The sequence below is a fragment of the Chlamydotis macqueenii genome, chromosome Z, assembly GCF_036417535.1.
Source record: "Chlamydotis macqueenii isolate bChlMac1 chromosome Z, bChlMac1.mat, whole genome shotgun sequence".
NCBI classification, from domain to species: Eukaryota; Metazoa; Chordata; class Aves; order Otidiformes; family Otididae; genus Chlamydotis; species Chlamydotis macqueenii.
The window spans coordinates 34,879,054-34,893,425 of record NC_141593.1 but is presented as its reverse complement, the minus strand read 5'-3'; the positions used below and the strand labels follow the sequence as shown (position 1 = coordinate 34,893,425).

The 14,372-nt window shown below is 37.7% G+C and overlaps 1 protein-coding gene across 2 annotated transcripts in view; it reads right to left on the bottom strand.

The window, feature by feature from the left end:
* Positions 1-14,372, bottom strand: part of ADAMTSL1 (ADAMTS like 1) — a 437,941-nt gene that overhangs the window by 155,309 nt on the left and 268,260 nt on the right. For both annotated transcript variants that reach the window (XM_086771491.1, XM_086771490.1), the window contains one exon: positions 4,880-4,925. In XM_086771491.1, the coding sequence (XP_086627617.1) occupies positions 4,880-4,925 (46 nt within the window). The remainder of the gene's footprint in view (positions 1-4,879; positions 4,926-14,372) is intronic.

The window sequence follows — 14,372 nt, the reverse complement described above, 5'->3', positions numbered from 1 at the left end:
TTTTTGTTCTATTTCATAAGAGTCAAAGATTCACAGGTCTGAGACGATAACAAATCCAGAAGTGAAAGATGCTACCATTAGCAACATACTAAAAGCACTTGTTTCCAAGCACCAATAAATAATTCCTAGATGACATACTCAGGTTTTAAAATGCACCCATTCAGAAATAAGATGGCATTTTGAAGAACAGACTGTAGTCACAATAAATGATCTGAGTTTGGAAGACTTTCCACCTAAAAAGTAAACTGACATTAAGTAAATCTGGTGTTAGTAAGGAGATACGTGTAGTGCTTATACTTTATTTCTTAAATTTATTTTTTTTTTATTTTACTGGAAAATGAAAACTGGGAGGTTTGATTGCAAAAGACTTCACATGGCATTTCTACCCACCAGAGGGCAGAAAAAATAAATCCTGCTAATCATTTTTGTAGTTCTGAAAAAAAATTCTACCTGCTGATGCTGCTTTTTAGACATATAAGTCAATGCTTCCTAGAATTATGCACTTATATGGAAATTTACGTTTGACACTTTCCAACAGTCTGGGCTTTGGTGCATGGAAAGAAGATAATGTCATTTTGTCAAAAGTAAAATGGGCAATATTAGTGCTGGTGTGTACAAAATGAGCATGAGTTGATAAAAAACAGGGATGGAAGTAGCTTGTCTGAATGCAAGCCAAAAAATGGGGGATGTCACTGCTGTTGGTATTTTAGGCAAATGAAGAAAGTGAGGTATATATAAAAAGAGCTGCAGGTGGTGTTTACAAGCTTTGGTGGTCTGATTAATGAGATCTACCATCTACAGATTTTGTCCTAGGCTTAACGGAAGTGCTGTAAATCCTTGTCGAAAGAGCTAGTAACGTTGTGCAGCTTTCATCATTGTCTATTTTCATGTCAAACAGCAAAATCTCAAGAGCAGCTTTCTATGTAGTGTTCATCGTCATGCTGGCAGGTATAAGAAAGTAAATAGGAAAAGCAAAGTCCTTTGGGAACAAAGTGCCAGTTTCATGCATCTTATTTTTTTTTCTTGTCTGAATCAGAAAGCAGTGCAATAAAAGGAAAAATATCAGGGAAAACAAAAATGTTTTGAATCACAAAAACAGGTTTGATAATTGAGGAGAAGAGAGAAGGCATGAAGACTGTACACAATCCAACAAAAATTCTTCTGATAGATTTTCATGTAAATGGGGGAAGAGAGAGCAAAAAACACCACAGTGGGAGAAGGACTGAAAAAGAGAGTGAATGAGGTGGCATGATATCTTGGTACAAAAGCTGGAGAGAACCTGGCAACTAAGAACGTGTCTAGAAGGGACAGAGAGTACCTGGAAAACAAAATAACTAGTAAAATATTGTACTTCCAGTTTGGAAATATTTTTGTTTATTTTGTATAATGTTTAGTATGACAACCCAGCTAGATAGGAAAACATGTTTTCATTGCATTCAGAGTAATTTTCTAAAGACAAATTACTCCCTCTCTCCCCCAATGATTATATTCTGAAATGGCTGGAAACATACTTGGAGTCAATATGAATAGTAGGAAGAAAAAAAAAAAGGGATGCAATTCAATCTTAAATCATCTTCAGATTCCCTCATTCCTTCTTTTACTGTTTACACATGTGGCTTCATACCCATAATTTCTTCAGTTTCTGAACAACACCAGGCAATGCAAGTGGTGAACACAGTGGACTGGATTTGTTCTTTTAAGGACTGCTCACAAGCTTTGTAGACAGCAGTATCAATCTCTCTTACAGTTTACACTACGCAAAATGGTTCTGCATCCCTAGAATAATACAGACCACTGAAGAAACAGACAACCCACTCTCTCCTCTTGCCTCTCTTTTTCTTTATCTCATTCTTTTTTTTCCCTCCTGTAATTTAATTTCAGATGAATTAAAAACAGCTGTAGCAAAATCTTGCAAATGATAGTGCCTATGAAAACGCGTTCTTTGCCAGACTCCGAGAAGTATTCTTTCCATTCTCCAATTTCACCTTTGAAATAAAGAGTTTGCTTTTAGTATATGTGACTACCCATCCTTTCTCAGAAGAGGACATTCATATAAACAAAAACATGTAAATTCACAGAAAGACAGTTTGCAGAAAACAAAAACATCGGTTGCTTTATGAACAAAACATCAGTCCTCAAGTTATGCACAAGCTAATGGTAATAAAAGCTTGTATTTCAGGACTCACTGATTTCCACAAGAATCAAAAAGGAATTTTCCACAATGCATGCTAGCTAGCTTCATTTGCAGGGGTGGAAGGAGGGGATTTGCTCTCATTTTCCTTTAAAGCAACAGACTGCCATCTAAGAGATGAAAATGTAGGTCTCATTGTGCCTGGAAGTTCTGTCTTCCTGATTTTCAGTATCTTTGTGGATGAAATCTTAAAAGGCAAATTCTGAGTTAACAAAAATACACACAATATTGTGTGACTTTTCCAGTGCAGAATTCCACAACAAACTATGAGGATAATAAATTGTTTCCAAGACCCAATTTGTGTGTATGTATACCTGGATTTTGGAGACAAAGACAGTAGACTTAATTAAAGAGAAAGTATATGACTCTTTTTTCACTCTTCTGAAAGAGACAAACAGTATTTCAGTTGTATAGCTACGCAATTCAGCAACAGAATGGATTTCAGTGCAGAGATGCCACCCTGCTTTGGGTTTCTACTAGTGCTGCACAAGGTCTTTCTAAGTGGTACCTAGCCCCAGAAACATGGAGCTGAGGATCACAATGGCTGTGGCAGGATTCTAGCGCCAATTCTGATGTTCATCATGATGGCAGCACCCTTACAATGGCTGATGATGTGAATACAGATGCACAGTATCTCAGATTAGTAAAGATAAGGAGTGGAAGGGCATAGCATCTGAATCAAAGACTCAACATACTTTAAAAATAGAAATACTTTCCCCTGAAATCAACTGTCTGCAAAATTAATACAGCCAAGTACTTTCCTTATGACACAAAGCCATATTTGAAGGGGCTGATCAAAGTGTGATGCAGTCAGAAGCCTGAGAATGGTTTCATTTATTGCTAGTTTTGCAAGTTTACCAAAACCAAACAAATGAAAACTCATTTAATCCTTTTATTAAGGAAAAGAGCAATGTAGCACAATCCATTCCTTACTCGCTCAAAAAAAAAGGGAGGAAAACCACAAATGCAGTCCTGGGTCTTCATAATTCAGTGGCAAAACTGTCACTGATTTCAGCATAGTAAAGCACTTCGCAAGTTTCAGTTTGGATTATTTGGTATGAAATAACTGAGTTCTGCAGCTGCATGCCTCACTGATATGTTGGATAGTCTGCAGTCAGTACTGCCAAATATGAGGTATGTTAAGGAATTGCCTAACAAAACTATGCAAGGTTTTATTTTGAACAAAAACTGTTCAGATGCACATTTCCAAAACAGAATCTAAGCTAAAAATAATATTTAAAAACTTTTCCTTATCTTGGAAAGTTAAGCTCAGTGATCCCAAAGTAAGGGTTGCAACACATTTAAAACCCCAGCCTCTCATGAGGGTGATCCAGGAAGAGCTAATGGCAGCAGAGCAGGACGCTAGCTTGTCTCACTGCTCTTAGCAAGGGCAGGTCAGAAGGGGAAGGGGACTGTCACAATGGGCATGCATCCACAAAACAAACCAAAACTGGTGGGTCTAACTATAGTCGAACTAGCCTTTAACAGTATTCCTCTTTTTTTTTTTTTCTTTTCTTTTCGTGTCATATTCCACAGAGGATGCATTTTGACTGATGTAAATCAACCTCCTCCTTCCCTCCATGGTCACGGTGTGGCCTAAGTATCTCAGAGACAGAAACTGGACTGTTACGCAGCCACCATACCTATTTATTGACTCCTCTAGTTGTTGTCAGTTAGTGAAGAAGATCTCTAGACTGATGAGAGATTTCAGGAACCCAAAGGATACACCCAGAACAAATTTCAGATGAAGAAGTGTGAGAAATCTTACTGCATGGGAGACTACAACTCAGATAGAAGCAGTTTCTTTCATTATAAACTGGTCTGTTGAAGAAAATACAAGCTAAGTATGACGGAACGTATTCATTTTTTTAACTTAAACTTTTAAACTTTTTTAGACAAAGCACCTATTGAAAGGCTTCTGAATATGTCCCTATCATGCTTGAGAAAGCTTGGCCCAGTGCATGTTTGATTTCATTTTCCATCTTTACTGGTAAAACTGACATTTCTCCATGTAATTTGAGAGCTTTTACTATTCTTGGCACCCAATAAAACTTTCCATACAAAAGTCTTTATTTCCATTTTCACCAGTGAAAACACACTTTCACTTTGGTGAACACAGAAGTTGAAGTTTCTTATTTTATTGTATTGAAAATTATATTCACCATTTATAAAAAAACAAGCAAGAGCCTTTGGAAAGGCCAAAACACTGGTGCAGGCTATCTAAAACAGGTTTTCTAAGACATGCAACAGAATTCCAATGCTGGGAGGGCACAGGTGAAGAGAAACATATATCTCTTAGTAACTTGTCTTCAATCCTTAACAGCTTAATCCTCCAGCCTGACAGACTGCCCAATGTGAACCAGCTGGTTACCAAAGTAATACTGCGAACACGAGTGGTCTTGATTCTGCCAGGGGGATTATAAAGAGCAACTCTGAAGTTTCACTGACACTCTATTTGGAAAGGTTGTGACTGCAATCCCTTCCAAACAGTTTTAGCATCATGCTAATGCCATAATCTCTCCGGCTTTTCAGGAAACTGACAAAGGTTTGCCTGTGGTCCGGTGGTATGAAGGCAGTTTAGATAGCTAACGGTATTCTCATTATGACCTTACAAAATTATTTGATGTAATATAGTTGTGACTGTCACATGTGATGATGTGTGTGACATCAAAGCTGTACTTCACTTACCACATTGCTGCATGTCCTGTACCGGATGTTTCGCCCTTCACAGGTCCTGTGTCCAAAAATTAAAAACAAACCCAAAATATTAATAGTTGAATATAAAAAGCAAACATATAACGTTTACTGTGTCAGCATGTTTCCTACAAAGTTCTCTAACCACCTAATCCCCCACCAACCCTGGTCCCCAAAGTAAAGGTCTCTCTGTCTTTGTACACTATTGAGGTACAAATTCTACAACGCCTCAGCTTCCTACCTTTGCTTTTAAAAAGCGTTTCTAGAAGGTGGCATCAGTTTATAAAAGAGGTCCTCCTTCTCCTCCACAGCAGACCCATACCAGCCCTGATGCTGGTGAGGCTCCTAGAAGAAAGCTCAACACCCAGATATTTTTTTTAGCACTCAGCAGCATGTATACTGAGTATTTGACCTTAGGTGAAGATTCACGTGTTCTGTGAGTTCGGACAGCATACTCTGTGGTGGTCTTCAGTACAAATCAAAATGCACAGTCTGGCTTTTAAATATTATCCTTCAACAGAATAGAATTCCTTACATTTTTAATTTCTTAATTTCACAACTTTCTTTTTTTTTCTTTTTTTTTTTTTTTTTTGGCCAGGATTTAACAAGCACACATTCCTTGAGGACTAAACCCCTGCCAAGACTGAAGTTTTAAATCCAAACCATTTTGAACTATCCAAGAGAAAGGACAGCATCTGCATGCATTTCTGTCGTTCTTTTTTCCTTCATTTTTTTTAAAAGCAGAAAAACTTTTTCCATACTGAGTTAACTCTAAAATAAACTGAACAGTTTTCCTTTAAATTATTGAAGTCATCCTTGCTCCACAAGACTTAATAGTAAAATTCCTCCAACAGTCATTTACACCTACATTAGGACAAAATCAGGGCAAAACACATTTTTTTGCAAACGTATCATAGTGGTGCAAATGATCACAAAAGAAGATAAACAAGTAGATAAATCCTCACTTTTTCAGAAGAAATGTAAGCAGAAAAACAACATATTCTATTGTGTAGCATTTGGCATATAAAGAATGCTATTAGAAGCACAATAAAAATATGACTAATTCAAAGCTTTTGTACTATTATATAATTAATTCAATTAAATTTTTATCATTGCAAGCATGCACAGAAGTGAAAAGTGTGCAGAGAGTATCTAGCACTAGAAAAAACAATTTTAGCAGTACAATAATAAAAATTATATTCACGATAGGCTATGAACTAAAAAAAAAAAAAAAACCAAACAAAAAAAACAAGCTACCCCACACTATCCCAGTTATTCCTGAGAAACAGAGACAAGCTGGTAGAGATACTGTGGTGCAGGCCAAACCTGTTTGCACTTCACTACATTCAGTAGAGGTAGTCTTGATTTACACCGATAGGTAACATAGGAAAAAGCACATTATGCAGCATACAAGCAGTTCTAGTGCAGGTCTTGTACACCACACCGAATAGCTTGTTTGGCAAGCTTGATACATGCCCCATCTGCCTCTCAGAAGTGCCATACAACACATCAGACATCTCTTTGCTTCACAAAGAACTGCTGTTAGGACAATTTCAATTACCATAATTTATTAATCATAGAACTGCCAAAGAAATGTAAACTTCCTTTCTATCATTTGCTTCACAGTTTCTTCTTCTTCTTTTCACAGTTTCTTCATATTGTCTGTTTTGAAACGAAAAACCAGATATTCTTCACTTATATTTTGCATTAGGGAAAAGAATAGGTACTTTCATTAGAAGTATGCCACAGAACTACTCAGATATTTCTTCCAATTTCCCTCCTTTGGTTAATGGCCAAGGTTGTTCAGAAAAAAATGTGCAATTCTGGATGCAGCTAGTGCTGTGATGATTCATGAATACTAGGAATCACTCTTGCAAAACTCCCCTTGTCGCCTCTCCAACACCAAACTTTGGGATTCTGTTGTTTAAGCTTATTAATTTCTCAGTTATCACTCATCAACCAAAAACAGGCAAACTGCTTTCAGCCTGAGCTGATATATTTTCACAATAGGTTTGCAGAGTAGTTTGTGTTTCAGATCTACGCTGCTTTAAGTCAGTGTTCCAGATTCTCTTAAGCTCAAGCTTAATCTATTTTTGGATTCAAAATCATGAGATTTGTAGAAAAAAACATAGATATTTTAAAAGACCTTGAAAAAAAATATTACATAGCAGGGGGCATAAATTTTGATTTTAAAAAGTAAATCCTGCTTCTGACCCTATCTGTGCTTGAAACGGGGAAGCTGAAACCACCTAGTGAACTGAATTCTGCTAGAGTGAAATACACAGCATCTTGCATGACACCAGGCCAGACTAGGTTTTCTCCTCAAGGCAGAGTTCGAATTGATGGTATGAATCCCATATCTCAGCATGGAAGCTTTGCAGAATGCCACAGGACAAAGCATTTAACATGCAAGGAAGGACCACAGCAAGTCAGTGAGAAAGTGTTATGAGATACAGCCACCATACAGCCTCTGACCCCTGCAGGGTACAAACGAGAACTCGCATCAACAAGGAGCACACGTAGCCACTCGGAAAAGTCAGACGTCACCCAAAACGGCAAGTTCATCTTGGAGAGCACACAAAGAGAGGGAGCAGTAAGAGGGATTTCTACAGTCTTCTCCATTACCTATACACTGCAGGGGATTTTGAGGAGGAAAAAGGTAGCTGAGGATTTGGCTTGACAGGCAATTATTATCATGTGAATATGAAAGAAAAGCAAGCTATTGGGAATCATGTTTCATTCTTCAAATCTAGTCACTTGTTTCCAGTAAAGTTTCTGAAAGAGTTTAACAACTTTTAATGTATTAAAATATTCACCTCTCTTAATGTAAACAACCTGAAACACTGGTATTTATTTCTCCAGGCTCCAGTTTGCAGAGGGACTTAGTTCAAGTCTCCCCTTGCGCAGCTAGAGTTAGAAGCCCTGCAATAATCCATGCCAGAAAGAACATCAACATCAGGCCAAAGTTGCCTTTATCTGTAATTACCAAAGACGATGAAAGAGATTTGTAGAGGAGGACATCATCAACTCCTGCCACTCCCAGCAGTCATCAAAGTTTGAAATGCTTTTCTTAAGAAACAGTCTCCACATAAGCAAGCAACTATGAGCCAGAGGTGGGTTCTTTTTTTGGATCTGAGTTTTGATGCAACTGTTGGCTACAGGAGTTTGAAAGTCGATGTAATGTTGGACAATCTTCACTCTCCTTTATTTTCACATAATAACCACTCTCAATAACCACTTGATAACCACTCTTCTGGGACAGACCCTGGTTTCTGCACCGTACCTGTGATAAAAGTATGCTGTGGGACTTTCTCCTCCTACGAGATTTTAGGTACGCTGCATCAGCCCTCCCCTTCCTCTGGTGCTAGCAGGCATGGGGCTGTGCTACATGCACAGCAACACCATCTTGCATCTCTCTTTCCTCAGCCTGTTGCTCTTACCTCTTTCCCAAATGTTGCACAGTGTTATGACCCCTGCACCCTCAATACAATTTCTGTGTTTGTTCTTCTCTGGGGAAAAGAGAGTCCTTTTTATGCTTTCAGCATATCCCTTTTCCCATAAAGAAAATGTGAGAGGAGGCCGTTGACACCAAGTTGTTATGAAAAAGGAAGATGCATCAAGTCTGCATTGACTTTACGAGTTCACTTTTTCAAATTGTCTGGTTGGGTCTGCCCAACTTCATGTTCAAATTATTCAATTGACAATAAATGGAAAGGATGTGTAAAAATTTTTCCATATCCTTTTGTTACTAAGCACCTTGCCTGCCACAAAGGGTTGTGCAGATCCACTGGTATGTTTTGCCATGCAGCTTTGCATTGCAACTGTAAAAATCTTTCATTCTTTATATTTAGAAGACTCTCTCCTACAGACTTCTGCACCTTTTTGAAATAGTGAAATACCCGAAATATTACAGGAATAGTTAACTTTGAGACAGGAAACGCAGGCATGGATAGACAAGCCAACTTTCTCTGGCAAATTTAGTTACAGGTCTTACGAATATTCTTTCTGCAGGAGTAAAAAAATAAACAACCAGGAGGAAAAATACCAACTTGAGTCACTGGCTGGGCAAATAAACCCACAGGTACTGATTGTGGCCACCAAAGGCCTAGTTTTTGCATAAATAATGTTTTCCACAATCTCATTATTAGGGAATAATTTATTCTGATGTAAATAATGTATCATACTCAGCAAGAATGGGCCCATGTGAACCTCATGAAATTCAACAAGGCCAAGTACAAGGTCCTGCACCTGGGTGGGGGCAATCCCCAATATCAATACAGACTGAGTAATGAATTAGCTGAGAGCAGCCCTGCAGAGAAGGGCTTGGGGACATTAGTGGGTGAAAAATTAAATATGAGCCAGCAATGTGAGCTTACAGTCCAGAAGGTCAATGGGCTGCATAAAGCAAGCTGGGGTGCATAAAAAGAAGTGGGACCAGCAGGTTGAGGGAGGTGATTCTCCCCTTCTAGTGCTCCACTCTGGCAAGACCCCACCTGGAGTACTGCATCCAGCTCTAGGTTCCCTTACAGACATTAACTTGTTAGAGCGGATACAGAGGAAGGCTACAAAAATTATCAAAGGGCTGGAACACCTCTCCTATGAGGAAAGGCTGAGAGAGCTGGGATTGAAGAAGGGTTTATCAACCTGATCTCATTGAAAGATGTCCCTGGCCATGGAAGGGGCTTGAACTAAGTGATCCTGAAAGGTCACTTCTGACCCAAATAATTCTATGATTCTATTGACCCTCATGTATGTGAAAGGGATGAGTACGACACTAACAAGCCACAGTACTGGGCTTTACTCTGGGAAACTCTGCTGTACATCTACAGTAAATTCACTGGAATCAAAATAATGGAATAAGGCTATACACATAAGAAATATTACTATGTGTTACACCAAGGAGATGGTGTTAGAAAAAAAAAAAAGAAAAAAAAAAGGCCCTTATTCAATACTTAACCTGAAACAAAACCTGTCTGACTGTTTACGAATTTGAATGACAAGCAAATACTGTTTCTCAAAGATGAAGTCTGTTTCATGGTAATACAAGTACAAAACACCTGCTTGCTTCTGGCTACCTGATGTTTGTTGAAGTTGTTTGAATGCTTTTTACAGAATGCCATCCAATCTCTTCTGAAGTTTTGTTTATACTATAGGCTATAGTGCAAGAAATAACCAAAGTAACGCAAAGGCAGTTAGTCCAGCTACTGATATATCAGGCTGGCTATTTCTAGCAGTCTAGCCAAAATAGCATAGAGCCCAGAAAAAGCTAATATGTCTATTGGTCTTGCAGAGATAAGCTTTTCCTTCTAAAAGTATGATCAGGCTTGTGCTACAATTTCATTTTGAATTATGGAAGTCTGATGAGGGGAACAGTTCAAATTTGAGAATTTTCTTGGGAATGTTATACAAACAACGATCAGCTGCAATTCCAGCAGTGCTCCAACTCACACAAAGCTCTTACTCTGGGAAGCTTCTGCTACCCTTGGAGTTCAAGGTTGGCATTATATTTACTGAAAAGTAAGGCAGACCTTGGACTTTTGCTGTACAAATTGCTGAACAGAATATATTCCAACTTTTACTTTCAAATTCTTCTTTGCATTATTCAGAGCTGATGAATGTTATTTTCTAAGTATCAGCTGGCATTAAATGACACTTCATAAACTCTCAGTAAAATAAAACTAGCTAGTCCATTTAAAATAACAAAATCAAATTTGAGAAAAATAAAGGAAAAGAAGGATAAAAAATTGTCAGAGTGCTTTCAGACCTCTGTGTAATGCATTTAGTTTCTCTCTTTTTTTTTGTCACTGCAGTATTTTTTGTTTTCTTAAGAAGCTTTAAAAATTGTCTTTAGCTTTAGATTTGCACATACAACACATATTGCAGATACATAGAAAGCAATTACAGTTGCAAACATTCTTCAGTTGCTCACTAGCCAAGAAAGGTAGAAGAAAAGCAAGAATTAAAGAAGTGTCTTTTACCAAAACAATGGCAAGAGGTCTTTTCACAGTCCAAGTGGAAAGCAAATACAATACTAAATTTAACCTGGCCTGCTGTATCCCAAAGACAGCATCTAGAACATAATGCAGACCCAAGAGTACTAACGTCCCAAATTTGAACTTCCCTGAGCTCGGACCTGGATCCAAGGTTTTCATCTGGTCTTTACAAAACAAAGGTTCTGTGTGCTGAAAAGGTTCCCCATGCTTCGAGGAAGTTTGAACCTGGGTCTGGATCATGTGTGTTAGCCCAGCTGCATCAAAATGCTCATGCTTTCTCATGTACAATCTATTGCTGGGGGGCTTTAGAGAATCATGTCTTAACATCTTTTTTTATAGGTAGTAAGGCTTACAAAAACTCCACATCATACAAAGAACATGGCTGACTTGATTCTTTTTCATTTAAATCCCAGAACAGATTTATTGAAAGAATTATGAATATACAAGAGCTCTTCCAGTGAACCTGGACTTAGGAACAGTATATTATCCAAGTAAAGGCTTTACAGACATTTTTGTTAGGTAGGCTACTTCTCAACAGAGAGACAGGTTTATGGAGACCATATCTATCACTCATCTGTAGGTACAATGCTGACTACCGTTCATTCTAACACAGATCAGTTTCTCACTGAATACACTGACATATAACATCCCTGTAGCAACTCTACCAATGGATTACATGGGAAAACAACACCAGGAAGGCATTTGATATATTTTTAGTTACTTCACTGAGGCACAGAAGCTGAAAACTAGGACAACCAACACAATGTGACTACTTGGTTCTCCAAAGAACACCAGCAATCACTCCGCAGATTACAGTGCTGATCTAGACTGTGTGAAATTTGCAGCTTTTTATACTATTGACTCGAATTTACTGTCACTTGCTGCTTCTGTCATTAGGAAGGGTTAGAATTGTAATTTTTCTCAAAAAAAAATGGAAATGCTTCTCCATCAAATGAAAGCAGGAAATGTTGTCATAGTTACAGATTTAACTAACCCTAGAGTAAACAGAATTTTAAAATCCTTTTAAAAATGCTGCTAGATGGCACAGCTTTAATTAGAAGCATCTGCAAACTAAGTACACTCAAAATTTCTTCCAAATGTTTAAAATCACCCACTATAGCACAGAGGATGTCCTTTGTAGAGTAAATCAGTTATAGTTATCAACTGAAGGAGACAATGAGCCAGCTATGGAGGGATCCTGAAGGTAATTTGCAGGAACTATTACACTAAGTGAGCATTCAGATACAGTTTTCATCAGGGTAATGAGAATCATCCTGCAAAATCATTTGGTAGCACAGATGACCTAAGAATTTTATGATATTGATTGTACTCAAATTGAGTGACACGGTAGGCTTCATCAGAAGACTATTTACTTTCATGGATGTATACAGCAGTTATGACAGCATTCGTGCAAAAATATTTTGCTCTTTTTTCTGCAGACCTTAAGATAATGAAGGGCTTATTCCAGAAGCCATAAAACCCCACAGTATTTAAAATGATCTTTCTGATAAGCATAAGAATATTTCATAAAGTGACATAATTTGCCTTATTTAGCAATGCCGGGATTAGACCAGACTGCATTTGTACAATTGGACAACAGCTGCAGTAAGTTATCTTAGCTTCTATCTGGTGAAGAAGCAATCAAAAAAAATAGAATAACTGTTCAATTGTAATTTTCACTAAGAAAGTTTATCAATGTTAGATACTAAAATCTTCAGATTCTCTTACAATCTAAGCCCCTGAAACAGATGAGTCTGTGACTGTAGCCTGAAAGCAAGCACATAGTCACATGCTTGGACTTAAACTCCAAATTCAGTTGTGGGGTAGCAACACAACAGTGGACAATGTTTTGGTATCAAAAGTACACACAGCTGAAACTTTAAATAGTACTTTTTGAATACATAGCATTTGATGTATTCCCTTTTCAGTGCTAGTCAGTGTTGTTGTAATGGGTTCTCATTCTATTCTTTAAGTTTAAACTAACATAAACAATACGCATTTACTCCATGATTGTCTGACACGCAACAAACCATTAGATGCTTGATTTGTGAACTGAAAATCTACATGATCAAAAAGAGAAAATATTACTCCTTAATGAAATAAATCAAATTTATTTTGAGTTTCTTCTGTCATATGACAAATGTCACATAGCATAAAATTGACCAAATTTTAGCTAATTTAGCTAGTTTATTAAACCTAACACTCAAAGGTATGTTTCAGTGGCTATTTTACTGATCAATCGAGTCAAAGGCAATAAGACTGCGAGTCATTTTTGCAGATCTACTGTTTTCACCCTGCAGAATGCAATGGCAGTGGGCTGAACAATCAAACCAGTGAATCACTTCAGCTAATGTAGCAAGCAGAGCTGGCAGAAAGGGTATTTCATACTGGTGGTTTGCTTGCATTACCAAAAGGCAGCTGTCAGCTGAGGGAAGCAAGGGCGGTATTTGAAAAGAGGGGAAAATACATTCTAGCAAGTAACAGAGACAGTATGAAGCACCTAAACAAAACTGGGACTGTGAGTCCCTCCTATGTGTTCCCCTTTGTTTTGTTTTCTTTTTTTTTTTCTTTTTTTAAATCTCTGTCACTTTTGTTACTGAGGGAAACTTGTCAGGAAGATGCTAATGTCGACTTTCTTCTGCTTCTAAATATACCTCCCTCATCTAATGGTGGAAAACCTCCACTCTGTTCAGTAATTTACACATGATTTCCCAGAGGTAAGAGTGATGATCTCAAATTTTGACCCCTTAAACCCATATTTATTAGCCAGCTTAGCACTCTACTATACACTTACGAAACTGTTCCCTGTTTCATGCTTTAGCCAGAAGCAGCAGCACAGGTATGGGTTCTAAGCAGATAGTATAAAAGACTAGTTACCTATTATCTGCTGAAATCATTCCCAAAACTCTGCAACATCCTGCTCTTCTGCTACGTACAACCTTCCTTTACTAGAAAGTGATGATGAATTTGGAAGATGATAGGAAAAAAAAAAATCACAATTATCTTCCTGCCAAGTCTAGAAACAGTAAAACACTACTGATATCATTGCAGTGCTTTTCAATATATAAAGTACAATTCCAGAACACATAGAATATTTTTAGGACCAAGATGGGTGAATTTAGCATAGGAGAATTTAGAATTTATTTTATGAATTGAAAATTTCTTCCAATATAAGGAAATTAAATAAATGCACATGAATTTCAGACATCTAAAGAACATTCAACAATTTCTTACTCTGTTTGAGTTTGCTTGAATCAACATGCACACTTATTAATATCTGTATTGAAGGTATGTGAATACTATCGATCACTGTGCTAGATGACGAAGTCCAGCTGTGCTGTGCAATACACAGACCACAACAAATAATAGCCAGATTCTGAGGAAGAGCGCGAAGACCATATTGCAGTGTCTCTCCACCTGCTCTGCCTATGTATTCCCAGTGTCACTGTGGCCAAAGTATCCCACACAGCTAATAAAACTCTGTCCTCCACAGA